Source organism: Syngnathus acus, chromosome 11 (genome assembly GCF_901709675.1).
Source record: "Syngnathus acus chromosome 11, fSynAcu1.2, whole genome shotgun sequence".
Taxonomy (NCBI): Eukaryota; Metazoa; Chordata; class Actinopteri; order Syngnathiformes; family Syngnathidae; genus Syngnathus; species Syngnathus acus.
This window is the reverse complement of record NC_051096.1, coordinates 2541220-2569215: the sequence shown is the minus strand read 5'-3', so window position 1 is coordinate 2569215 and position 27996 is coordinate 2541220. Positions and strand designations below refer to the sequence as shown.

Below are 27996 nucleotides of genomic sequence, written 5' to 3'. Positions count from 1 at the left end.
GTCCCTGTGTGTTACAAGTGCCAGGGCTATTGACCGGTAAATACGAGACAAAAACCAAGATGAGGTTGAATTTGAATTTTGAATTAGAACGTTAGGACTGTGGAAAGAATATAGTGGAAAATCAAGTGTATACAAATTCATTGCGTTCAATACAAATTCAAACTCAGGTGGCTCACGAAAATACCAGGAACTATTTTCTGTACCATCCGACTTTGAATTTGAATTTCTGAGTTTGGACTGATACACTTCTATACGTTTGGCCCTTTCACCTTTGTCAAAATCTGTTCAATGCGCTTGTGTGTGTGTGTGTGTCGGGATGGGGGGGGGGGGGGCTGTGGGGGGGAGGAGAGAGTGAGGGAAAAAGTGGGGGTGGGTTGGGTGTGTGTGTGTGTGTAAAAGCGGGGGTGGGTGTCTCTTGTCTCTTGTATCCTGGCTGAGGCACCTCGCCAGCAGCAGAGCGCGTTCAGGCTGCGCGGCGACGGAGCGCGACCACCGTTGTTACAGGGGGGGTGGGGGGAGGCCAATCCCATCGAGTACCAAAGAACCGAGAGCAGCATCCGCATGGATTTACTTGTCAATTGATCAGCCATCGCCAGCCGCTCGGCGGCCGGAATTTTACTTTTTTTGTTTCCCCCATGCGATCCATTCAAACCGAGAATAGGACACTTTGCCTCCGGTCGGGAGAAGCGCACGAGCCCAGCGCTACACGTCGAGGAGCCGCGATGTTGTCCATGCGCACGCCAGCGGGAGCTTAGCGCCTCACCTGCACTCCCCCTCCCAGCTTTTAACGCTCACCTCCAAAGACAACAAAAGAACCCCAAAAAAAAAAAAGAGTTCAAGACGTGATTTTGAGAAAACCCCTCAAAAACTGCTCCTGTTTCTTGTCCGTACAGAAGATCAGAGGGAGAATTAAAGCTGAGAGGAGAGCACAATAAAAAGCAAGGAGCAAAAGAAGGGGTCCCAGGTCGACGGAGGACCATGTTTGTCCCCCTGCCGGTGCCCTTCGTCTTTCAGAGAACTGCGTCCGACTTCAGCGCCTGGAGACTCAAGTCGTCGCTGGCTCCGCGGTCCAGCCCCGGTAAGACATTTTTGACAATCTCCTTCGCTTCCTTTTTGAATGAGAACAATAATCACAAGTTGACACTATTAAGGGGAATCTATAGTCTTCACAAATAAGAACTTTCACTAATTGAGGACATCACAAATAATTGGCCGTTGTTTCGTTTGAATTTATTAGCAAAAATGCAAGCCAAATGAGAAATTTCGGGGAAAAATTGAGAAAATTCGTTAGTCTTCACCTGAAAACAAAAATATGAGTAACGGCACATTTTTTTGTAACACCCTCCACCTGAATTATAAATCAAAAGTTTTCCATTCTACTGTACTGTATACCGAATTCACAAGCAGGTGAACCATGCAGGGGGGGATTTATCATTTATTTATCAAAGTACAACACATTTATTTATTTTATTTATAAACGTCATTTCATCTTGCTATTTCAACTCCAAATGTTTTAATGCGGAAATTAGCATTCGTTTGTGTATTTGTCATGTTTACCTCGTCCCGCATCCTTTCCGTGCGTCTCCTGCGGTCAGGTTCACGGTCATCTATCGATTAGTGGATATTGATGCGGGCCTGGGAAAGCTCGGGGGTGGCTGATGGGGGTTGCTCGGCAGAAAGTTTGGTCGCCGATGTCAGGCGGGAAAGAATATTCTTGTCACAAGGTAAGTGTAATAATAAATAAGTGGAAGAGTCTTAAAGAAGAGACGAGATAATATCGCATAGCGGCTCCTTGTGCGTTTGTCATGGAATGTGCCGTTTTAGGAGCCGTCATAGTGAGCACATTTTCTCCAATTTACAACCGTCCACCTGTAAAATGCCACTCGGTTGTTTCCAATGAATGCACACACACGCGTGTGTGTGTCATGTTTTGCGATTACGAGTTGTGAACGCACTGCGAGTAATAGTCGTTTGCAAGAAAGTTGCCACATAAATGCAATAAATGTTAACATCCTTTATTTCTACACTCGTTTTCGAGGTCAATTTCAAAAAACAAGTCCAGTGCTTTTCTTATGCATACAAAATCCTACTAAATTCTTAGTAGACCGGCCTCCATCCACTATGATTGTCTTTTTTATTGTTATTTATTATTAGGGCATATTTTAAAAGTCACTTTAATTGGTTGAAAAAATAACGTACATTTTAGTCAACCCAAACAAATGGCAGTTTTTTCACCAAGAGTGCTTTTTTTTTGTTAAAACAAGAAGTCCTACAAATTTCTAATAGAATTGACTCCATACAGCCATTTTTAAATACAATTTATTAAAAAATACAATATTTAGGGGAGGCTAATTGCCGTGATTTTTTTTTTCCCCTGTACAAAATCCTGCTAAAATCTCAGCCGACCCAACTCCATTCACACGTGTGCGTGCTTGTTTACGTGTTTATTCAAGTGGGACTGGATGCGAAAGTATCATCCCCCCAATCCAGCATTGTACCCATCCCCACTACACTGGCTCAGTCCATCCAGGCGGAAATATCTAATGGCCGCCGTGGGGGTGGGACAGGGTTTGGTGTGTGTTGGGGGGGGGGTTGCTGCTGGATTTAAAAAGGGGGGAGTGAGTCATGGCAGGGCGATTCAGCCTTTCACCTTAAGTAGGTGTCAAAGGCAGGGGAAAAAAATGGCAGCGGGTGTAGTGGATGTTTGACGGCTGATGCGTAATCACTGTTTGGAGGAGATTCGGGGGGGGTCACTTTGTCCGTCGACGCTTTAAGAAATGAAAGTCAAAGAAAAGATGAATAATGAATGAGGCGTGTACGCTAACAGGGTGAGAGGATGACTTCATGCACTTGATTAGGTACACCGGCACCCGGTTAATGATGGTCAACATCCAAACGTTTCACCCCTTTGCACTTTATCTTACGCCGCGGGAGCCATGCGCATTCTGTTACCTCAAGATTGAAAGTCTGGATGGTTTGGGGACAAGAAGTGAAAATAGCTTTGAGAAAAAAGATTCCGGTTAAAAATGAATTTCTGTAATGTTTTGACGCCGAAGGAGGCTGTGAAGGTAAGTTGTGAAGGTAAGTTTTTATTTCTTGCATCACTCCAAGGCCCTTGAAAAAGTGTTTATGAGCACAGTTGTTTTAAAGGATGTGGTTTAGCGTGTTAGATTGGCGATTCGACTTGACTTTTGGTTGGTCTTGTGTCGACGTTGGTGCAATGTTTTTCTGTCTCATCCCGTTTCAATTGTTGTGGGTACCCCGGTTTGTGCTGCCTACTTGGAATTTGGAAACCCCGCCGATGGGAAAAAAAACAAAAAACAACAATGTCTGGGTTCCCCGGCTAACGTTGAATTGGATTTGCCCGCCGCGGTCCGGGCCGGGGCCCCGTAAGCCACTTTAGCTAAGTCTGTTAGCCGCAAGTCTGCCTGGCTGCGATCTGCACCTTTGACCGTGGCCGTGCATCTGTATGATTGCTTGCGACCTCTCACGCTCTCACACTCTTAACTCTCCCCTTCGGCGTTGATACGCGACCAAGCCTGCCGCATTCGGCAGACGCAAGCATGAACGCGGCTTACTGGGTTTCTAAGGTGCAGGGTTCGATCCCTCGGGTTAGTGTGAAAATAAATCAATGATTTTATGCTCAGGTTCCTGTAAAATGGAAACATGTCCAGTGAGGTTTTAGTGAATTCTTTAGTGTACTAATAAATTCAAAAATTAAATAAATAAATAAACAAACAAACATTAGGTAGTGTATAGTTGTGAAAAATCGAGCCGCTGTCTGTTCTCAAATGCTATGGGCGTCTCCATTGCATGTCTGACAAAATGGATTCTTTTCAATTTTCTTACCAGCTTTCTCATGCCCACACATTCTTTATGATTAAGCAAAACTAATGACTCAAGTCACTGGTAGCTGGAATATATGCTAGTAAAGGCTAAGAGTCTCGGTCTAGTCCTAATGACTAAGTGACACGCAAAGCGTATGCCACGCCTCTGGGCTTGTTATCCCAACATTCTTTTCATTTGAGGTCCGCCATCTTCTGATGTCTGAGGCTGACAGCAAGTGGCGAGACACACTGACCGCAGCGCCACAATATTGCCGAGGCAAGACGGTGGACGTCGGTTTTTACTCAAAGTTGTGGGGAGAAGTTCTGAACATACACACACACACAATGCTCTGCGCTGTCAGATAACAACCTTCCTCTCACACTTTGGATTTTTACCTCGCTGTGCCCAGGAGGGGGGTGCTGGTGTCGGGACCAAACTGCCTAAGCAAAGGCCTGGACTAATTGGCTCTACCTGTGTGTGGATGTGTGAATAGACCAGTCAGTGTCTTACTGCATCTGTCTGTCACTACTTGCTTTTCCTAGTTGCTATAGACATTTTCTTCATTGACAGTTCCCACATTACAGTTCAGTGCAGATCTGGTCAGCCAATTAAAAACATGGCATTACATTTTGTAACTGAGAAATGATAGTTTTCTCGCTATAACAAACAAACTTTCGACTGTCGGTGAATAACCGAATTGGAGTTAGCAGCTAGCAGTTGTTAAAGCTAGTTAGTTAGCAGATAGTTTCCCAGGTTTTTCGCTTGGTAGCACTTAAAAAGATACAATCTGTATGAGATTAGTTTATTTCTTTACATTCTGTTTGTATTTTATTTCAATATGTGCTGTTTTTCTTCGTTCAAAATGAAGATCATCATGCTTTATTTGGGGCTGGAATGGATTAATAGCACTTAAATAGAAAATGATTTGATAAATAGCTAAACCGAGTCACTCAAATCAACCTTTAAGTCAAGGTAGCACTGTGCGTATTACAAAAAGGGCCTTTTACATTTAAGAGGCTCTTTGTGTGTGCGCACGCTTTGTGTAGGTGTGGAAATGCGGTGGGTACACGCAGGTTGACGATTCAATAATTGCACGTTAAGGTCGCATGTGCGGTTTATCTGGAAGCAGCTCACAGCGGCCCATTGTGTGATTGGTTTTAACCTTCCACGGCTATTGATCACCACCATTGACTTGACTCCCGCCGCCAGTGTGTGTGTGCGTGGTGTAGCGTGCCGTGGATGTGAAGGAATGCGTGTTTAAGTGTGTGTGTGTGTATGGATCAGATTTTAAAAAGGGGGTGGGGGGCAGCGTCGTTGGCGGGCCGCGGCGCTAACGTGATTGCCAATGACAAAGCGTCCGGGCGGGTTTGTTAGCTCCATAATGGGGAATCAATAGACACAACACAGATGTCAATACAACATGCTTTATTGCGTTAAGCTGCCTCACACCCATGCTGGGCTATACAAACACACACACACACACACACACATACACTGCCCTGCAATGCAATCATACATTTTACCTCATTTGTTTCACTTTGCGGTGTTGTCATTCCCAACACAATATTTCCCATTGGGAATTGTGGTTAAAAAAACTTTGGTAAATGTCAAAAGTGTGACTACGCTCATTTTTTGTCAATAGGGAGTTTCTTCGGTAGTTCAGCGTACATTGCTACTGATGTGCTCAGCTGAAATTATTAACACGATTGCAGTCGATGTTACTGAATAGTTCAAGATTACTGTCCGTGTGCGTGTATATAGATATAAGTCCATCTGTTTTTTTTATATATCTATAGAAATCACACTCAAATGTCATAAAAGCGGTGTCGCGCGTCATTTGACAATATGGCCGCTACCTGCTGCTGGCGTTTGAACTCGGCTTCACCTCCGTCGTTACCGTGGAAACATTGGTTGGCCATTAGACACACAAACGTGCAAGTAGCGGAGTCAAGGTAAACACACACACACGCGCGTACACACACACACACACACACACACATACAGACATGGCATCTTTGTCCTGATGGACGCAGAAAGCATTAGCGGCTAAATTGGCTGCACTCAGCCTATATTTGACTGCCCTCGTGTGTGATTGACAATCATGTGCTAGTGTGCGTTTGCCACCATTTGTTGCTGCCTTTTATGCTACTTGTGCGTGTAACCTTGCACTTATTTACTTTCCCCCCTGTAGCGCTCCCCCCCACCAGATAATGACCCTCTCCTGGCCACAGGGGGGGACGTGACAACCAAATCAACCTCATTCAGTGTGTGTGTGTGTACCTGACTTGGCATTCCTGGACAACATAGAAGCTGTCCGGAAAGCACAAATGTCAATTCCCTTTCCAACGACAAAAGGCCACAAAACTGCAAACAAGTGATGACACATACATAGCCATAAAAAAAAAATCCCAAAGTTGAGGCACTTGTAAATCAAGATACTTTTTGGCTGATTCTGTGACCTTAGTGACTTTTCTGAGAGAAAATGTCGGAGTTGCGCACGTAAATTGCTTTCGCTACCAATGCACCCCATTTCCTGGATGATTTTTTTTTTTTCCTTAAATTCTGCAGTTGGAGCTGGTTAAACGATAAGCGTCTTACGCCGCTAATCCCAGATCACCGCCGCTATGTTATCCCGAAGTCTTCTCCGCCGACCTGTCCTTATCCCCAACACCTCCCACGCTCACTTTGCACTCATTGTGCCGCCACAAAGAAATCCACTCGGCAATTGTTGAATTTTGCTTGTGTCGTCCGAAGGTGTGCTCACTTGTTTTTGTTGTTGTTAGCTAGCCAGCCGGACCGCCTTACAGGGGTCTGCCGTAATGAAGGCGCCGTTTGGACTCCCGCTGGTCCTCTCTGCATGTGAGGAGTTGATGTTGCGGGGTGCAGACTCTCAAGTTCGCTCTGATGTGTTTTTTTATCTTTGGGTATGCATATTTGTGTACACACTGCTTTAATATAATACGGTAGTACCAAGTTGAATTTGTTCTGAGGCCACACTTGTGTTGAGTTGGCGTCAGGTTCGCAAAAGGGACAATTATGTGGTTGTTTTAATTGCATGTGTAATTCTCTGAGCGAGAACATTTGCTTCTAAACTTGTAGTTAACAAATGTATAAAAAAGTGTTTAACAATTTTAATTCCTGCCATGAAAACAAAAATCTGAAATTAAAGAATATATATATTTATGAGAGCATTTCCCCCAGTTTGAGTTTCTAGTGTGTGTTTGTGTGCGTGCGTGCGACAATGGGCTTCCTTTCCATAGCAGCTCCACATTGAGCTAATAAAGTCAGAAGACACATGTGGCGGTTAGTCGAATTGGATCCTTTGTGTCCCCTTGGCCGCTGGTCAGCACAGTTTTGGAGGCTGGCGAGGGGCTACTCAACCCCCCAATTTAATTTAGCGGACAGGATTTATGCTAATGAAGGTCAGAGAGAGAGTCTGGGGGGGGGGGGGGGGGTGCACCGTGTCCTTCCTTGGCTTGACCCCTTCCCCCTGTACTGGTGATGGGGGGGTGAAAAATTGCAATATCATATCGGGAGGGGGGCTTTGTATATATAAATGTGTTAGGGGGTGGCGGGGGGGTCTGCATGTATGTATGAAAGGAAACAGAAGTAAAGTGACAACAATGGAAGATGGACCAGAGAGCTTGGTTAAGGGGGTCAGGGTTGCACAATGTTTTCAATAAATTGGAGTGCTCTGCTTAGTGCTTCAATCTGGTCAACGAACCTCACACACATACTAATACACACTTACACGCACGTGCACAACACATGCTATTAACACAAGTTGGTCCAAACCGAAAGAATCGTGTAGCTACTTGTCGTCATAGCGTTGAATATTTATATTCTGTTGATTGGTGGTTCCATACTAATTACATCTATGCGAATCCCTCTTGATTCAGTTTGACGTTAGAACCTGAAGAGGCAGCATAATGCATTTTATACACACCGGACACTTTATTAGGTACAAAGCATCCAACACAAAACTGCAACCGAAATGAATTATGTTATGAATATGCAAATCTGTATAGGTATCCATTGTCAAAATTGAATTTTAGAAAATGCACAAAAAAAAAAAACAGGACATAACTGCCTTCTAGTGATGTTTTTTTTCCCCATCTTCTTGATTTAAAATCACAACTTAACCTCTCTCACACATACACGCAAACACACGCGCACACACACAGACTATCACACACACGCATTATCCTCATCAGATAAAGCAGGAAAACTGGCTCCCAGCTCTCCTCCTTATCACCATCCTCCCTCCTCCTCCGTTTTTATCCTCTTTTATTATCCGCCGCTTCTTTACCACAAATGAAATGAATCTGTTGTAGCACACCTCACCATCCTTCCTCCTCCTCTTCCTCCTCTGGCGCGTCTCAATCTCCTCATGACTTTGACTCGTCACTTTAACCTCATCGTATTGCTCGCCAAGCCGTTAACTTGCCTTAGCGCCCTCTCGCTAACGCAAGCTGTGTTCCGCACATGCACATTCTAGCATGCGCACGTTTACCCGCTATCAGGGGGCTGTCATCCTCCGCTGATTAGCAGGGGACTTGGGTTTATGATTATTTTGAAATGAAGAAAAAGTAGTATCAGCTTTAACAATCACACACTCGCAAGTCCCCCAGGGCATCTTAGACATGATTTTCGCCCCAACATGTGTCCTTAAAATCATTTCCCCCATTCATGTGGAGTTTGTGAGGTTGTAATGATAACAAAGTCCACTGGTTCACCAGTGCACACTCACACACACACACACACACACACACACACACACACACACACACACACACACACACACACACACACACACACAGAGTAACATTGACATGTTGTGGTGCGCTTCAATCCGCCACGTTGACATCAATCTGTCCCGCGGTAGCTGTTAGCAGCAGCTGTTTCTTGAGCGGGCAAGCATCTTTCATCAAGGCCAGTGAATAGAAACGAGCTGTTTAAACACACACACTTTTTAGCGAGAGAGCGAGACAGGCGAGATTGGCGGAATTTAGCCTTGGCGCACCTTATTACGCCAGCCGCAACTTTTATGTTTCATGAAGTAAGATGGAAAAACTTAAAGCATCGCCTGTATTATTTTATTGAAAACAAAGGCAAAAAAAATAAATAAAATGAACAACTCGCAAAACTCAGAAATTGAGGCACCCGTAAATCAAACGGTAGCGCTGTCGAGTCAACTTCCGTCCGCCTTTCATCTTGGGCTACTCGTGGATTCACCTGTTGGCGTTGTCTTCCAAATTCTTTACACTTTATTAGCGTTGAGATGGAATGAATGAAATGGTCTACATATGGAAAAGGGCTGGAAGGGACACTCAGATAGTATGAGGGGGGGTTACGAGAGAGAGAATGCGCACAGTTGCCCTTAATGGTTCCCCCTGAGGGGTGCGAGCCGGTGCGGCAAAATAGGACAGGTGACTTACCCCCCCCCACCCCTGTAAAGAAGTGGTATGAATATGGTAAACTGGCTGTGCGCTTGGCAGCACGATTCTCTTCCAGTAAAATGGCCCCCGCGTTGGCGTTCCCTCGGGGGTGCGAGCTAAGAAGATTCTGCATTTAGGCCCAGCACTCAGTCCCTCTGTTCTCCTTGGGGGATTTGAAAGGGTCCCGGTAGCCTCCCGCCCCCACCCTCTCCCTGGATCCTTCCCCCTATCTATCTCGCGGGATGGTGAAAACGCGGAAGGCAGCCTGATGGTGGCTTACGTGTAACGGAGTCGGAAGCCACGCCACTATCGCTGTCTCAGGCCAGTCTTGATGACGGGTTGACTGGCTCAGATGCGTCTGGTTAGCTTAGCCATAGGCATTAGCATGGGGCGCCACGGCGTCTCCAGCAGCACACATGGAACCAGTGCTCAGAGAAAGTCGACGCACCCATTTAAAATTTTTACTATGGTAAAAAAATGTTTTCAAAAATATTCTCATGTCTGGCCTAAGTTCTTATCCTACATATAATGGCAATGTTTGGCTTTTGTCAATTGTCGTTGGTATAGTTTGAAAATAATTCAAAAGGTAATTTCCTAAATGTTGGACACCAATTATTGATGCGCGCCCATGTGTGTGTACTCAAGTATGAATTGTATGAGTGTGTGTTTGCGTAGTGCACCTGCCCATGTGTCATCGTGCAGTAACCCCCCCCCCGCACCCCCTTGGCCCTCCACGATGCAGCCTTTGTGTGCTCGTCAGTTAGCGTGCGTTGTGTGTGTGATGCAGGGGTAGGGTTAGGGAGGGGGTTAACCTTCACCCGTCACCCCTTGACCTCACCCCTCCCCTCACCGTTGACCCCCCCTACCCCCTCACCCTGTCCAACCATTCATATGCAAGCCAGGCATCATCGGGGCCATTCTTCTTCCACACCCAGCCGGTCTGTTGCGGTGTCACGTCTCAAGTTCAAGTGAGAGAGAGGGTAGGGTCAGGGGTCAGTGGGTGGGGCTGAATGGTTAGCTGACCAGACGGCCGTCCAGACGGCGGACTTGACTTTGAGGCAATGAGCGAACCCGATCGCATTGATGCCGTTGCTATGCTATGTAATTGAGTGCGTGTGTTCCTTTGAAACAAATACATCACGAAATATGTATTTTTATTGTTTTTCGTTTCGGGGTTGATAATCAATGAATCAGATGTAAATGTAGCACGTTAAAAGTGTAGTACAGACAGTAAATGTGATTTACACAAACAGGCTTAACATTGTCGCTAACACTTTGCCATGCAGTCAGTGCACCCAAGATTTGTGAATCTTTTTTCCCCTCTCGGGTGACATTTGATCCCGGCCGCTTGTGTTTGCGGCCTCCTCCCACGCAATGGCGGCGGTCTTGCCAGCTTTGGAAAAAAACATCCAGATTGATGCTTGATTGAACCGGCCTGAAGGTTAGGCTGCAAATGGAGGAAGACCTCCAGCACCCGCGGCAGACGCTAATGGCCAAGCACAGGCGAGCGGGTGGCGTGGGAGCGTGTTTGGAGATCTTACCGTACTCACACCGACTCCGTAATCACCCTGCGTCTGCGTCCATTAGCGATTAAGCCGTGTCGTTAAAACCGAACTGTTGTCCTGTTGTAATTGTTGCATTAGCTGTTTCATCAAGTAATTGATTAATTGAAAAGAACGGATTAACCGAGGATCCTGTGAAGACTACGCATTTATTTTGCAAAAAACGTCCCCTCTAATGTGCAAGGGCTGATTAAAAACTGGGAACATTTTTCACATTGAATAAATGTTCACCAGTAATAGTAACTGCAGGGAACCATTATTGCTCCTTTTGCTAAAAAAAAAAAAAAAAAAACCTCCTGTGCTTTAGCGCTCTTTTGTTGCATCAGTTCGGTCATTAGTCTCCATTAGCACTTACACTGAAAGCTCTCATGTGTGTCATTTAGCTTAATTATTATTAGTAATGCTCACACGGTGGTGATGGTCACCCTACGGTGGCACATAGAAAAATAGTAACTCGGGCGTTTTCATGTTTATAAAATGTGTAGTCTAGAGTCAAAGTTGGAGCCATTGAGGACTACAGCGGGCTGACTCAATAGTGAGCAAAGTCCAAACATCCGTCGAATCTATCAAGATTTCATAAAAGACAATAAACAACGTTCACTTCTGAGCCCATGGCAACACATGCGCGATAAAGTCCCGCGATTGGTGCATTCGTTTTGGTCTTTTTGCCTCAAAGCGGAAATCCTCATTTAAACCACTTCAAGCGAATTAACAATTTGACTTTTCACATTTGTTTCACCCCCCTTCACCATGGCTGCCTCTTAACCAGGATGCTATTCGTATCTTCCCCCAGGAGAAATTGAGTGGGGATCCAGGAAAGAAAAAAAAGGGGAGGGGGGGCGGTGAGAGGACAGAAAGATACCCCAGATAAGCAGGACAGAATCCTTGTGAGGTAGGAAGGATGGACGGACGACGTGATGGCTCAAAGAATAAGGAGTTGACTGGGGTGAGGAGCACACACACACACACACACACGGGCACACATACACACCAAGTAAGACAGACAGACAGACAGTGAGGCATTAAAATTCATGGCCTTTTTTATTTTCTGTGCTGAAAATCAATACTGTCTACTATGGATGAGGTGAGATGTGGACAACAGCAGTTGCCGGCCAGTGCAAGTGGGGGGAGGGTGCACGTGTGTGAGTCCCCGTGTGTGTGTGTGTTAGAGTGTGCATTAGGAAGGTGGTGGTGGGGGGGGGTTGTCGTCAATATTAGCAGTGACACGGCCACTGCAGGCCAAGGTAGAGCTGGATTGGAGAGAGAGGGGGGATGGGTTGTGCCTGTGTGCGCACATGTGTGTGTGTTGGGTAAGGTTCATTAAGTCTGACCAGCAGTAGAGCTTTCGGCCAGCGTGGTGGCAGCAGGCTTTTGTCCGCAGATGGACGTCCTGATGGATATTAGCCCCCTTCTCCGTTGTCCATCATTTAGCCAATGGACCACTGTTTGATTTCATGTCTGGCAGATGTCGGGACACGCGCGCCAAACTATTGTTGGAACGGGGGCCGGGGTCAGCCGGTGTCTAATTTTGGAAATGGAGATTCTTCCGCATCCAAGCAGGGTCATAAAACTAATGCCCTTCTTGCATTCCACCCATTTTGCTCTAGTTTCTTATCACATTTGAATTTCAAGAAGGTTCATGTCAATCAAACGACTAAATATAATGAATACGAATATATTTTTTAATTCATAAGTAGTCCAGATTTTGCGTAATTGCAAAAATTTTTGACTTCATCTTACAACAGTGATTAACAAATAACAATTCCAACGAGTGGCGATAGATATATGAACATTCATTTTTACAAACAACTTAGTGTCACATTTGAAGACAGCACTCACATTATTGAGCGTGTTAGCGGGAGTTTTGGCCGTCCCCTTCTGTGCACAGTGTTTGTGATGCCGGTTGCCACGGTGACAAAGAAGGTAGCTAGCTACGAGACAGAAAGCGATGCATCCGTGCAGGTAGCCCGCGTGTTAGCGAAGGGAGGCAGTGCTGGTTTTGAGGTGTAAAGCGTCATAAATAATGGAGGCTGCGCCGGGCATTGAAATGCAAAGGCTTCCACTCGGCCCTGAGCGCACAGCTAATGCTGCGTTTTTCCAACCCAGTGCGGCCATAAGCTGCGACATTGGTGTTACTAGTTTCATGAATCTGGCTGTTATTTTGGAGCATGCGTTAGCGTTAAGCTAACAGACAAACTCGATGTGGTTGGTTAAACAGATAATATTTAATACCGTTTTTTTCCATGTATAATGCGCAAAATTTAACTAATTTATTGTCCTAAAATCTGGGGTGCGCATTATACATGGGTACAAATTATTATTATTATTATTATTTTTTTTTTTTATTTTTTTTTTTTTAATCCGGATATCATACGGAGGCCGCCATTACAGATGCGCTTTCTTCTCTGCTGTTCACTTCAAACACGCTCCATACGAACACAATGCTCTCGTATCAGACGCTTGCTCGATCACCTGCTCGTTTGCTGTCACAATGTACCCTACACAAATCCGAAACATTTCTTCGCTATTGAGTTTGCTAGCGCATGCGCAGTGATACTGACCGGCAGAATAACATCCGGTTGTTCCCAAAGATGATCTTTTTTCTGAAATAATTTTACGTTTACGGACTTAAGTCGGAGTCAAAATTTGGGTGCGTATTATACATGGGTACAAGCTTTTTTCCAGCATCAACATGCCATTTTTAGGGTGCGTATTATACATGGGGGCGCATTATACATGGAAAAAAACGGTACTTTGTTTTATGAGTTGTTTGCTACCTGGTCGCGGTACATTCCGTTTGCTCATTGACCTGTCTTTACGACCAGCAGAATGATTTTTTTCTGTAGTGTGTTTGTGTGTAGTAACATGCCACAGTCAGCTGCAAAAGAAAAAAAAAACTGGACATTGAGCCAGAATGTGGATGAGGCTGCTAACTGTGTGTGACTTAGCGCAGCTGCTCATATGTAGCTTATGCTTGTTGCTCGTGTGTGTGTGCGTGTGTGTGTCCGTGTGTGTGTGTGTGTGTGTAGACACAATATATAAGACAACTTTACCACTGGAGGGCTTTTGCAGAGTGATATATTTACAAACAAATACGCCGATTGCAATATTTGACAAAGTAAAAGCCTGATAAAAAACAAAAAAAACCAGGTTTGTCAGATAAAAGCAGTCCAGTGTCACTGTAAGCCATCAAGGCGTTTGCCTCCATCTTCATCTGGTTTGAACTAAGAAGCTTCTAGGGCTTTTGTGTATCATCAACGTGGCAATCAGCACTCACACACGCACGCGGAGGCAATCTGGCGCCGGTCCAAAGCATCAATAAAGCTGGCGAGAGTTTGAGAGGCGTTTAAGTGCCATTTGGTCTCAGACCTACAATCCTACATCCTGCTCACTACGGCACCTCCACCGCCATCAGCTGACCCTGGCCAAGATGACTCTGTGTGTTCACATTGTCGAGGGTACTCTACCCTGATTATCAAATACAAAATATCTGTTGGGTGTAAATAATCCAGTTTGTCTTTTTTGGACCCAACACTGGGTTAGCTGTTTTACCCAATTTGCGTTACTTTGGAGCCAACAATTTTAAAAAGCGCCTAAACGCCACAAAACTTTGCAACTTTGTCTCGGGCTAAATTCCCAACGTCTCCGTTGAGTTTTGGCAGCCGATGTGGTTTTCCTTAGCGCTGCCCAGCCGGCTCCTTCCTGCCGCCACCTCCTCCTTTTCCGTCTCTATTGATCTGGCCGTAGTTTTCCGTCTTGGCCGTGCTGGCTGGCTGCCTTTAATCAATAGAGATAATTGTCTGCTTTCTCTTCATGCCAAACACGCTGTTTTTCTCAATGAGTGCTGCTGGTCTTTCCCTGACACGCCCCCCCCCCCCCCCCCTCCCTTCCAGCATACGGGAATCCCTCTGTTAATGACAGGAGATAACCTGCTTTCCTTACCGATTTTTTTCCCGTCCCCCCCAACCCACCTCGGGTTCCCTCGCTTATCGATTAGCGTGAGATACGGCCCCGCCTGCCCCCGACAACTCATGTAAACAGCGCTGAGTCCACACGTGGCAGGCTAAATATTGCCATTGACAAATGCGTGACACGGGCGTGAAATTCCGTGGGTGATGCTAACCTCGTGTTAGCTTTAGCATCTTGTGTTTCGAAGGTTTGTTGCCCGACGTAAACAACTTTTTTACAAATATGTTCTTGTGTAACTCTTGGTCATAAATAATGGTGACTACAACTTTATCATTGGTGGAAGTCTTGGGCTGTTTTTTTCAAATGCAACTTCAGGATAGCATTGCGCGATTCTCAAGTCACTCAAGTCTTAATTTTATTTTATACATATTTTATTTTATTTGTTTTTTGATATTCTAATTGGTTCAAATATTAGCGACCTTACATATTTATATATATATTTATATGTGTGCGTGTGCGTGTGTGTGTGTGTGTGTGTAGGGGTATATGTTGTGTTGTTCTCAATCGTCGTACATTTCCTCTATGATCCCCCCTGCTGATGCCATTTCAGCCATTTTGAGCTTGTCGTGTACATTCTATGTGTGTGTGGGGGTGTGTGCATACAAGTGTAATGAACTAGTGCAAATTGCATGTGTGTGTGTGTCTGCTTGTGTGTGTGTGCATGAAAGTTTGCCGGTGCAGAGAAAATGGACCCTTATCTAATTTGTACTGGTCACAAGTGTGAAATGGCGCTAGGTCAGTCAGCGTGTGTGTGATTCCCTCGTACGTGCACACAAACAGACACACACACACACACACACACACTTGGCGTCTGTAGACTAAGGGCAGTGATTGCGGCCTCAGTAATAAAGACACATTGTGCAATACAGAATGTAATAGTGAGAAGCATGTCGTGTTGTCTGCCACAGACACACACATACGCACACACCATCAAGCATCTAGAGACAGACTTGCATTAAATTGCTCGTTATTGTCATCCGCCCCCAACCGATGTCATCCATACAAACACACGTCTTCTTATGAGCGTGCAATTACCTTTACACACACACACACGTGCCTTTCATGTGTGCACATGTGTGTGTTGCTTGCTTGTGTATTTTAGAATGTTTTGATTATAATTCCCGCTTAGGAAGTAAGCGCAGCTTTTCAACTGTGTCCAACACACGGGCGGGCAAAGTGTGGCCCACTGAGAGTCAAGGTAATATAAATGTGTTGCATTCATTTTGCTTTCATTTAGAAAAAAAAAAAAATACTTCCCACTAATTAATTGATTAATTTGTTTTAAACAAAAATAGCAATTTTAAACAAATAAAAGTTTGATTTTAATAACAGTTCCTACATGTAGAATACATTCAATTTGAAAAATTCAAGTGAATGACTTTTATTTAAAAAACTCTGCTGTAATTGATTTTGTAAAAAGCATTTCTATTTTCAAGCCATTATTTTAAGTTCCATCCGGTTCTTTTTTCTTGAATGTTTGCTAAGTGAACAATAACTATGGGATTAACAGTTTAAATTATTTAATGATGTCTGAAAGAGCTTCAATCATGCAGGTACAGAAGTTCCTTTTTAGTTTTTTACCAGATAGGCCCTAAATCTAACAATTATAGAACATTCTAGGTAATCACAATGTCCCATAATTTGCTAGCTACTTTTAGACTCGTCCTGCAGACTACATATGTGGCCTCCAGTCAAGTGCAGGAAATATACAAAAAAATGCGAGGCAGTCCCACAAACCACTAGCCCACTGTGCCCCTGTTGAATCTTTTCCAACTGCCGAATGTAAACGTTGACGGTGCTTGCAGATGAGCCAAATCAAAGTCGTCCTTGTACAGACGGGGGTCTCTGAAAAAGGGCCCGGCACGCGCGTGGGTCCGACTCCCCCTTTGGCGGGGCCCCGATCGATACCGACTCAGAGCAATAAAGCTTCCCCCTGTCATCTCCGCGGAATACAAAGCAGAGCCGGGAAGGAGGGTGTGTGGAGATTTGGGGGGGGTTGTTCTGTTCCGCTAGCCACACCAATTTCCTACCCCCCCCCACCCCCCACCACACACACACACACACAGCACCTTTCACCCCCTCCTCCCTTTCCACCCCTCTTTTCCAAGTAGCCCCCACCTCCATCTTGCTTTCCCTCCCGACCATCCTTCCTTCCTCCTGCCGCTATTTTATAATTAATGTTGTTTGAATAAATATGCTCAATAATTCATCGGAGTGATTTAAGCAGGGGATGAAGGTTCGGAGCAAGGATCGCATCCCGGCGATGACAGCGAGGCGTTTAAACACAGAGAGGGAAGCGGCGCTGGGGGGAGCTGGAGCGGTATTAACGAGTGGGAGATGGACGCCGAGGTGAAGCCGGTCGAAAAGCGTCAGACAAGCGTCACCGCTAATTTGCGAACAATTTAGGGCATCAATGAACGTAAACATCGGAAGGGTCGAGAGTGCCTACTTTCCACTTCAAGCCTGTTTTCCGTGAAAGTAGTAATAATAATAAAAATAAAATGTCAATTGATTTTAATTGAACTCTTTAAATCAGTTAAAACGAAATCATTTGACTGATTTTAATGAGGTATTTTACTAATTGTGACCTGGAAATTTGGAAAAGTTCAAACAACGTCTCTATTTCGTAATTTCACTCATGTCATCACGCTGAAAATAATTGAACGATAAAAACAGCTTGGTGAACATAGCAGTGGTTGCGGTTTGCGTCGTTCCTCCTTCCTTTTCTACTTTTCCTTCTTATTCGTGCCGCCCTCCTCCGAGAAGGCCGGTAATAATGGCGACGGAAAGGCACTGCCATTATTGTCTTGTCGGGAGTCCGAGGGATCGATCGGCACAGAAATATGTGGTGCGAGAAACAGCCGCCGCATCGAATATAATAAACACTCCTGGGACAGGTTGTGTGTGTGTGCGTGTGTGTGTTTGTGTACGCACGCGCATGTGTGTGCGTGTGCCCGTGCATGTGGATAGTCTCGCGTCCTAAACCTTGAAAACCGTCCTGGACACTTTTACAGGAAGTCTTAAAACCTTGTGTGTGTGTTTGTGTGTGTGTCGGGGTTTTGCTTTAGTATGTATGTATGTTTACTTATGCTTTTGTGCGTGTGTGTGTGTGTGTGTGTGTGTGTGTGTGTGTGTGTTCAGTTTGTAAATGCACATTTAGTAGTTGTCCCTGTGTGAGTGTGCACTCGTGCGATTGTGTGCAAATTTGTACATGTGAGTTTTTGTTTGTGCATGTCTTTGCATTTGGAAGTGTGTTTGTGTGGTTTTGTGAGCACGTATTTACATCCATGTGTGTGTGTTTTGTTTGTATTTGTGTGCATTTGTTTTTGTGTGAGAAGCATCTCCACGTGTTAGCATGCTGCAGCTAGCAGACCTGCTCATCTTTAATGATCAACTCGCACGCAAGTGCACGCGCACACACATACACAATGATCTTTCCGGCTGTTGCCTGGCAACCGTGGGTTTTGTGTAGCGGTGTCCAGGCCTGGCCTGACCAGGATGAAGTCGCGAGGAAGGAGTCGGAAGTACGAAGAAGTTTTTGAATATTTGAATGATGATCATTCGGCATTTTATGATAAACATTAATTAAAAAAACGGTCAGACATTTTGGTGCACAGTCTGCAAAATGATGCTGACTTAGCATTTTTTGACGCTTACAAAAACATTACAATATGGAATTTAAAAAAGAATATCTGAAATAAGTCAAATAATATCGCTGCACTATATTAAGATTGGTGGTGGTGTGTGTGAGTGTGAGAGAGCGAGCGGGGCACGACCGCTAACATGTGCCAGAACTTTGACCTCCACACGCCAAATGGAGCCTGCCTCTTCAACTACACGCGCACACACAAATGAACCCACGCGCCGTCTGTCATGGGCCCCTGACAGGCGTAACTGAGGCGGGGTGGGTGGGCAACAAAAGAGGAGGGGTGACGGCGGGAGGCCAGTTTAGGACCCCCTCCAGCCATCCCATTACACACACAGACACACACACACAAGCAGGCAGGATCCCCATAAAACAGATTCAGTCTCACTAAAAATGCCAATTTAGGCATTTTTGTGTGTGTGCACTGAGAGATGAATATTTTGCTTTAATTATTGTAACTGTAGAAAGACTTTGTGTCATATTCAAAAAGTGTTTGTAAGACTTTGCCTGCGTTCAAGGCTTTGACTGGAAATGTTGAATTTGAATGGAAGCTGTACCGAATATTGTGGCCTGTCTGTGTAGCGTTCTCATTTCAGCTGGAGGGTGCTGCCACCTTTTGGCAACATTGTGCAACTGCAGAACACACATGTTAAAAAAAAAAGATTAAAGTCCCAATGATCGTCACACACACACCTGGGTGTGGTGAAATTTGTCCTCTGCATTTAACCCATCCCCGTGTGATTTTAATCCATCCCCTGGGGGAGAGGGGAGCAGTGAGCAGCAGACATGCCGCGCTCGGGAATCAGTTGGTGATCTAACCCCCCAATTCCAACCCTTAATGCTGAGTGCCAAGCAGGGAGGCAATGGGTCCCATTTTTATAGTCTTTGGTATGACCCGGCCGGGGTTTGAACCCACAACCTTCCAGTCTCAGGGCGGACACTCTACCACTAGGCCACTGAGCTGGTTCTCTGTCATTTCCCAAACTGCATATCGAGAAAATATCACGCCATGCCATCAAGGAACACATTTTAAAACAATCTTCTTATGACCTTGTGCATCATTTCTTCTCATCTTTGTGTTCCCGACAGATATCAGGATGTCCAAAGCAGAGGAAGAGAAGGCCGGGCCGGACTACCCCGCCGACGGCTCAGGTAGCAAAGAGTCTTCCTGTTTGCTGTTTTTCAACCTCCTGTCAATTAACATGCTTCTTGTGTTTCAGACTCTAACAGAAACAGTCCAGATGACCAGGTGGGTCTTCAAATATTTTTAGTAGCCAGGATTGTTTTCATATGAGGATTTTGTTTCGGAGCAATTACAATCCATCCTAATTGTAGAGGCAGGGATGTGTTACCTTACTCTGTGCCATTGTGTGGGCGGGGCTAAGTGTGTGGGCGTGTCACTATGCAGCGTCGAACAGGAAATGTTTGCTCGGTAAATAGAATTTATTGAAGAGTCAAATAAACATCTAAAAACTGCAGTATTGGCCAGCTTCCATTTTGGATTTAGTATGTCGGACCAAGCCCATCCTCTCAATTTTAGTGACTAATTAGGACTTTGGTAGTCATGCTACATCAATTTACACATTAATTTAGTTTATGAAATACCAACTTGCTTCCTACAGATGCCAAAATGAAACTATTTTTTTCAAATTGTGTAGTTATGACTATTGTTGTATTTATTTGCGACTTTGTATGTTTTTTTTTGTAGCCGATGGAAAGCAGCCCGTTCAGCCTCTCGCCCACACCAGGCAGCAAGGTGTGTGTGTGTGTGTGTGTGTTAGCAAACATGTGAAAAGGGCTGTAAATAATTACATCAAATGAATATTAAAAGAAGCAATGTTACATATATGACATTTAATGAAATCAACTTTTAATGAAGCAATTTAAATTTTGGAATTATTATATTTTACATACTGTACACATTTCATAGGTTGCCTTTTTTTTTTTTTTTTTTAAATATGTGTGCTATTTTGCAGGTTAAGGCGGAAGGGAGTTGTGAGATGACCTGCAGCGCTGTGCTGCCATCTTCTCAGCAGCAGCAGCAGCAGCAACAGCAGCACCAGCAGGCACAAGCGCAGGCGCAGCACCATCACACGCAGCTGATGCTGGCTGGCAGTCAGCTGGCGGGGGTGAGAAACTGCTCACGTCGGAGCAAAATCCCACCCGGCCGGGGATATGAATTAATTTCATCGATTCATTTCTGTTCATTGCTCAGGACGAATGTTTCCATCCCATCATTGACTCGCGTTTTTGTCTTGGCAGCTGGCCGCACTCCTGCCGGCCCAGCAGCAGCTGCTCCTGCAGCAGGCCCAAGCTCAGCTCCTGGCGGCTGCTGTGCAGCAGTCCAACGCTGCACACGCCGCTCATGCCGCGCACGCTGCTCACGCCGCTGCCCAGCAACAGCAGCACCAGAGCCAAACATCTCAGCAGCAGCAGCAGCAAGCCGCCAAACAGGAAATGACTGTGCAAGCTCCTCCGCCGCAGCTGGCCCTCTCTCAGCCAATCCAGCTCACAGCGCAGGTACCGGCAACCACTCGCCATGTCAAATATGGAAGAGGGTCTCATGAAATTCAGCAAACGTTTGGTGGTCTTGCAGGACATCCAGCAGCTGCTCCAGCTCCAACAGCTGGTTCTCATGCCAGGCCACCCGCTCCAGTCCCCGGCCCAGTTTCTCCTGTCGCAGCCGCCCCCCCAGACTCAGCAACAGCAGCAACAAGGTAATTAGGTGCATGATCACGACTCTCTAAGTTAAGAAGGGTTATCTATTCAGAAATAAACCATTGCACCTATGTCTCCTTGTTGTTTCTCATCACAGCTTTGCTCTCCACAGCAAATCTTATCCAGCTACCTCAGCAAAGCTCGACGGGCCTGTTGACCACGACGCCCCGCCTGAGCCTCCAGGCGCAGGTGAGCAACTAGAGGGTGCTTGATTGGCGATTGGGCAAATATCCTGTTCGTTGGAGCCCTGAATCTTTGCTCAGTGCCAAAATGGCGACTTCGAATCCAAATGGCCGACACGTGGCTTATGTGGCTGGCCATCAGGCTTCTTGGAGGAGTCGTTTAATACGTTTAAGCGTGGCCCGCCCTCGGTTCCCGTCAGGAATTCAGCCGGCCAAATTGAGCTGGCTTCATGCATCGCCTCGACTGGCGCCACGCTCGTTTACATCCTTCGACTGCGTGCAAAAGCGGCACGCGGCTCCACTCGAAGCGGCAGATTGTAAACATGCGTCTCTGCCGACGTGTGCCGGCGCATTCAGATGTCACTTTAAGCTCCATGTTGGACGTGTTGCCACGCTCTTTGCATTCAGATTCAAACACAAAACAAAGCAGATGCAGATGGAAAGCTGAACCCATGTTGATTCGATGTCCTTGTTCTAGTTTTGCCTCACTAGTAACGTGGGTGTCCAACTAGTGCGTGGAGCTTAACTCCCATCTGTGTTTCTGCCAGCAGAGGGAGAAAAGCAGCGATGCTGCCGGAAACATCAGCGCCCCACCAGCGTCCACGGGCATCAGCGGCGTGGGCTTGGCGGCGGTCGGGTCTTCGTCCGGCTCGGCCGCCGCCATGGCGGCCTCCCTGAACTCGGCCTTGACAGCCGGGAGCCACGCTGGCCACCTGGGGGAGGAGCCCAGCGACCTGGAGGAGCTGGAACAGTTTGCTCGCACGTTCAAGCAGCGACGCATCAAGCTAGGATTCACACAGGTACCATATTAAACCCACTGGAGGTTTGTGTGATGTGGAAACACTGTGTGTGTTTAGGAGCAGGTTTGTGCGCATATCAATGAGCGTTGTGTACGCTGCGAGCAACTGGTATGCATGAACTTTGTGTGTGCATCTGATATTCTGACACTGTGTTTGTGTGTGTCACCGGCAGGGCGACGTGGGCGTCGCCATGGGTAAACTGTACGGCAACGACTTCAGCCAGACCACTATCTCGCGCTTTGAAGCCCTCAACCTGAGCTTCAAGAACATGTGCAAGCTCAAGCCTCTACTGGAGAAGTGGCTCGGGGACGCAGGTGAGCACTCGCTCACGTCGGTCACCTCAGTTCAGGGCTCCTGCTCATGATTTTGTTCTGTGCAGAGACCATGGCAGTGGACAGCATGCTGCCCAGCCCCTCTTCCATCTCCTCCCCCCTGCTGGGCTTGGAGGGCCTGGCGGGCCGACGCCGGAAGAAGCGCACCAGCATCGAGACCAACGTGCGCGTGGCATTGGAGCGCAATTTCAACACGGTAAGGCCACGCGCGTCACCTGCCCGCGTCTTGCTCGGCTGGTGAGCTCACTTTGTTTGCTTTGCGCGCTCTCAGAACCAGAAGCCTACCTCGGAGGAGATCCTACTGATGGCAGAACAGCTCAACATGGAGAAGGAGGTGATCCGCGTGTGGTTCTGCAACCGGCGGCAGAAAGAGAAGCGCATCAACCCCGCCAGCAGCAGCACGCCGCCGCTGCCCGGCCAGACCTCGCCCGCCGTCACGCACAAAGCCCCCTGCTACAGCCCACACATGGTACGGCACGCCCATTTCGCCACCATCACGCCTTCTTTCTTTGTGTTTTTCCTCCAACCGCTCTCCTCTCTGTCGATAGATATCCAGTTCAGGTATCTCTCAGGGCAGCAGCAGCCTCAGCACAACAGGTGAGCAGCCGAGCCGTGGGAGTAAGTTACAAGTGAAAACGGGTTATTTTCAAAATTGTTTCAATTGTTGAGTCCCAAAGAAAAAACGAGTAGTGTGAATAAAATTCTCTACCAGTAGTTTTAGAAGAGCGAATCCCAAGTCCTCAAATTGGCGACTTGAATCGAACCGGGGTCAATTCGTAGACTCGAGTCCTCCACCTCTGGTGAGCAGTAATTGACGTTTGTGCGTTCTTATTAAAGCTGGGCCCAGACGAGCCCGTCGGCGAGATGAAAAATGTGATCATGTCTTTGTGTGGCTTGATGAAATGCTGAGGAGGTCTACGATTTCTCTGAGCGCGAGTCAACAGTGATTGTGTTGTGAGTGACACTTTGGTGATTTCCACTGTGACACGTCGCCTCTTCTCCGTAATCACCCAGCAGATGACAGTCTGCAAAAACATTGCGCTTTATTAGACACTACACAACAACAAGTCCGTTTCCTGGAGTCCAACAATACATGTCGAACATGACATGTCCGTCTTTATTTCTTACAACAAAACATGTCTGTCCATTTTCTGGAGCCCCAAGAGACAATACATGTCCACAGATTTTATTTCCTGCAATATGTGCATTTCTTGGAAACCCAACAATGTCCATTTTGATTTACAGGAATACGACGTGTTCCTTGTGTGAAGTTTCTCATCCTAAAGTGTCGTCGTTTTCTGTGCCCCTTCTAGCTGCCGCTTTGTCACCGTCGCCCGTCAGCTCTGTGGCAGCAGGTTCCACCTCCTCTTCTTTGACTCCGCCCCCTCATAGCACAGCCAGCCCCGCCCCTGGTCTGGGTTCTCACGGCCTCAACACTGGGTGAGTCCACCACACAGTTTCTAACCAACTCGGGTGTGTTGCGTCCACCCTGCGTTAGTTGCACACATACAATAGAAGAAGTTGAATGAGAATTAGGTTTTTGCATATGTGTCTCTTAGAAACACAATGATGGGAGTAAGCACAGGAATGAACCAGGCGCTCATGAGCAGCAATCCGCTGGCTACCATGCAAGGTGGGTATTATATACACTGGATAATAAGGGATAGGGACCAAGTCCAGCCACCAAAAGCAAAAATCATCACGTTATTGACGCCTATACCCAAATTGTTCAAATGCAAAAGCCCTCTCAGCTGACGTTCTGCAATGAGGTAAGAAACAGTGCATATATTCTTTATCCTCTGACTGCATCGTAAGTGACTGTGTCACTTAATTCTGGCAGTCTTCTATATGTATTTATTATTAGACATATATTGCCCCCTGGTGGTCAAGAAATTTAATTGCATTTGTGATGAACAGTATGGTCCACTGTATTAAAATCCTGATGGAAGGATGGCAAAATGTCAGACCACACTTCTTTTGCTACCTTCCTTCTACAACAATGGAAACAGAAATTGAGTAGTCAGCGAAACTGAATGCGTGTGTGCGTGCGTGTCATTGTGTCCCTCACCCATTGTGTCCACACTGAATGTTGGGTTGCTCAGTGGACTCAGTCAGGATGAAGGAAAGTCTCAAATCCGCACAGTGCTGGCTAAAGAAGTCCTCCGAATCAATGAGGCGTCACAAAGGAGGTTTTGCTCTTTGAAGTGACCTCCTGCCGGGAAAGCCAAATGAAGGGATGATGCGGAGGGTCGGCCCGCGAGTCACGTGGACTAGCATTGTTAGCGTGTCAGTGTGAAGCGGAAACTTGGCTCTGTTTGGAGAATTTGTAATGGATTCATGAGTTATTATAGATTAGTTCAAACTTAACAAAGTTGAGTTGACTTCCTTTTCTTTTTTTCTTCTTGAGACCCTTCAGATGTCTCCTAATGTGTCTTTAACCTGGACTAATCTTTTTACTTCCCTACCTCCCTCCTCATCTTTCTTTCTGTCCTTCCCTCCCTCCTTTTCTACATTCCTTCCCCTCCTTTTTTCCAACTTTCATTCCGTCCTCCTGCTCCCCTTCCTTCCCTCGCCTCCTTCTCTCTTTCCTACTTTTCTTCCTCGCCCCATCAGCAGCACTGGCAGCCAGCGGTGGTCAGCTGTCAATCATGGAGGCAAGTGCGGGTCACATGATTCTGGGCAGCGGCCCTGGCGGGGTACCGCATTCGCTGCACCCCTCGCTCTTCCTCAACCGCCCGGGCCTGCTGCCCATGGCGACGGGCGCCATCTCCATGGTGACCGCGTCCCCGCCCACCATGGGGCTGGTGAGTGGCCCGGGAGGGGGCGCGCCCCGGCTGGCCTTCGCCCAGTCTTCGCCCGCCGGCGCCGCTCACCTCCTGGGCCCGCCCTCGGGCCCGGAAGACTCGCCCTGCTCCAGCCCCGCTTCATTCTGTTCCTTCAGCGAAGCCTCGCCGCCGCCCCTGGGCGGGGCTATGGCCGAGTGACGGCCTATCAGAAAACGGGGGGGAGCGGAGAAAGGAAGCTTTAAAAATGTCGCCTTTCAGCCAAAGCCATCTCTCGACCTCGCCGTTATTCTCCCAAGCCAAAAAAAGTCGACACAAAAGACAAGGAGGGATAGCGAGGAGGCAGAGAAGAGGAAAAGGCGACCCGAAACCAAAAAAAAAAAAAAAAAAACACCACGTAGAGCTGAGGAGTGTCAGGAAGTTGACCAAGTGCATGATGGGAGGCGACCAACACCAAAAACCAAAATCTACAAATACCAAAAACTCAAAACCAAATAGAAAAAGACAAAAAAAAGAAACGGAGAGAAAAGCTTTAGACGTTTGCATTCCGACCAACCACGGGATTGCGTTCCTGCTACATCCCGACTCCATTTTCACACATTCCCATTTCACTCAGGATGCTTTGAATTGATTTCTCGTCCTCATCGCTCGTCGTGACACGTAGCGTGACGTTTACATGCCCAACCTTCTACCTCGCCGAGGCGCCTCTTATTTTCATCCCCCGGGAGGAGCAGACGAGTGGGGCTCATCGCCAGGTTGGCTTCCAAACCCAACCCAAGATGAAGACGCAACTTACAAGTGCACAAAAGCAATTACGACCAAACTCACGGAAAATGGTTCAAGAAGGAAGACATTTTCCAGATATTCTCGCCTTGGATTTTTTATTAAATTCCAGTTTACTAGCAAAGAGCAAAACCCCAAAGCAACTTTCTCTTGAAGTTATTATACCCCACCCGCCTGTCCAGATGGGATGCGCTTATCAAACGTCCACTTGTCCCGCTTGCCTTATTTTCTGTGCCAAAAACAAAAAAGAAACAACAAAGATATATCCGTGGATCAGGAAGTTCCATCGCCTTCATCACCAGCAGCAGGAAGTTTGCTCAAACCAAAGTTTTCATGCGAGTGCGCACCCTACAGGCAAATGTGGCCCCTGTCCTTATTTATTCATTTATTTATTCATTTTTTAAAATTTATTATTTACTATTTAGTTATTTATTGACAATGGCCTCCATACTTCATCATCTCCATCATCATCTTCATCATCTCCCAGCAGACCGTCACTCTCGGATACCAAAGCCTGGCCTGTGGCAGCCGCTGTCTCACCTGAGACTGCAAACACACACACACACACGCCCAAACTGAAGAGGAGGAGGAGGAGGTGACGCACTGACCTGCCCTCCATCCTTTGCTCCCATCCCTCCCTCCCTCCCTCCTTCCTTTTGTCTCCAAAGATCTTCGCTTCAAAGGACCAAAAAGTAGATGAAGAGGAGGAGGAGGAGCTGCAGGTGTTTAAAGAGGAAAAGCAAGAGGTGCACTGGGAGCAGGAAAACCAAAAACAACGGGGAAAAAAAAACAAAGCAAAAAGTCAACCCAAAAGAAGTAAGAGTGAGTGACTGACACCCCGAAACCAAATAGGAACAAAGAAGATAGCAGATGGGGGGATTGGGGGGGTCAGTGGGGGCTCTCGTATGTGTGTGTGTGTGTGTGTCTATAAATGTGATGTTCTGGTATAGACGCACTTGACCCCCCCACCCCCCTTTTCCTCGTTTTGATTTTTCCTGGACTCATGTGACTGAAAATGTTTTTCCCCCTTGATGCTTTCTTCTTTGACTTCTCGTGTTTTATGTGGGCCGGATGATGATGATGATGGGATTTGTCTCATTACTTTTTTGGGGGGAGGGGGGTTATGATGAGGGTGGTCGGTGATGTCCTACCTATTTTCATATGTTTTACTTGTGATTTATCGAAGAGGATGTGACGATGAAGATGTAGCTTCCCACAAAAATAAGAAAACAAAGCGTAGAATGTGAAGAAAACAAAAGCCAAAAGTGAAACGAACCAAAAGCGAACCAAATAGAACAAAGCAAACACGCGCGCACAAACTGGCATTTTGTACAAAAACTCAACATGAATCAGTTGAAAATTTGAAATTGTACTCCAAAAAATTAGCAACGTTGTTTTTGAATCTTACGAGAATTCAGTTTGAAATTGACAAAGTAAGTTTCATCGGAAAAATTCGTTTACGTCCATATTTTTCAACTAATTCTAGTTGCGATTGTGTATAAAATCTCATGAAATCGTGCCATGATGAAAGCGACTGAATGAACGTTTTGACTGTTCCTCGTATGTTTTTTTTTGTTGTTGTTCAATTGGTGGGTAGAAAAGCTTTGCGACGTCTTCGGATAACATTTACCTCGCATTTTCTCTCTCTCTCTCGTGGAAACCAAATAAAACGTTTGAGCTTTAACGACTAGCGTGAACTCAGGAGCGCAACTCAACTACCAAAGTTTTCAAAGTCCACAGTAGTCACACTTTCATGATGTCTTCATATACAACATGTTCGTCTTTTTTTTGGGGGGGGGGGGTGCAAATGTTTTCAGCTTTTACTCTGACAAACGTATCTTGGCTAGGCCTCATTTTTAGTTTTTTTTTTTCTAGCATGCAGCTTCAATCCAAAGTTCGATGAGAGGACAGCAAAGATTTTACTGCTAAAGAAGAGAAAAACCTCAATAGTAAAA

General features: G+C 46.2%; 2 protein-coding genes across 6 annotated transcripts in view; both read left to right on the top strand.

Moving 5' to 3' along the window:
- Positions 1-27996, top strand: part of LOC119130207 (fibrinogen C domain-containing protein 1-like) — a 559732-nt gene that overhangs the window by 48216 nt on the left and 483520 nt on the right. The gene's annotated exons all lie outside the window — the stretch shown is intronic.
- LOC119130166 (POU domain, class 2, transcription factor 1) lies at positions 431-26840 on the top strand. Of its 5 annotated transcripts, none has more exons than XM_037263869.1 (16): positions 431-1078; positions 19533-19595; positions 19664-19692; positions 20152-20199; positions 20420-20572; positions 20706-20963; positions 21040-21160; positions 21274-21350; positions 21892-22143; positions 22316-22457; positions 22523-22671; positions 22747-22944; positions 23024-23072; positions 23789-23915; positions 24035-24108; positions 25089-26840. In XM_037263869.1, exons 1-16 carry the CDS (start codon positions 979-981, stop codon positions 25457-25459), a joined length of 2211 nt encoding a protein of 736 aa, XP_037119764.1. In that variant the 5' UTR covers positions 431-978; the 3' UTR covers positions 25460-26840. The 5 variants fall into 5 exon arrangements, with proteins under 5 accessions (XP_037119764.1, XP_037119766.1, XP_037119763.1 ...); XM_037263871.1 differs by having other exon boundaries at positions 21259-21350; positions 21895-22143; positions 25092-26840; XM_037263868.1 differs by having other exon boundaries at positions 21259-21350; positions 21895-22143.

Coding starts and splice junctions, on each gene's coding strand:
- LOC119130166 (XM_037263866.1), top strand. CDS start 979: ATGTTTGTCCCCCTGCCGGTGCCCTTCGTCTTTCAGAGAACTGCGTCC. Junction 19,693..20,151: donor GAAACAGTCCAGATGACCAG/GTGGGTCTTCAA, acceptor TTTTTTTTGTAG/CCGATGGAAAGCAGCCCGTT. Junction 20,200..20,419: donor CGCCCACACCAGGCAGCAAG/GTGTGTGTGTGT, acceptor GCTATTTTGCAG/GTTAAGGCGGAAGGGAGTTG.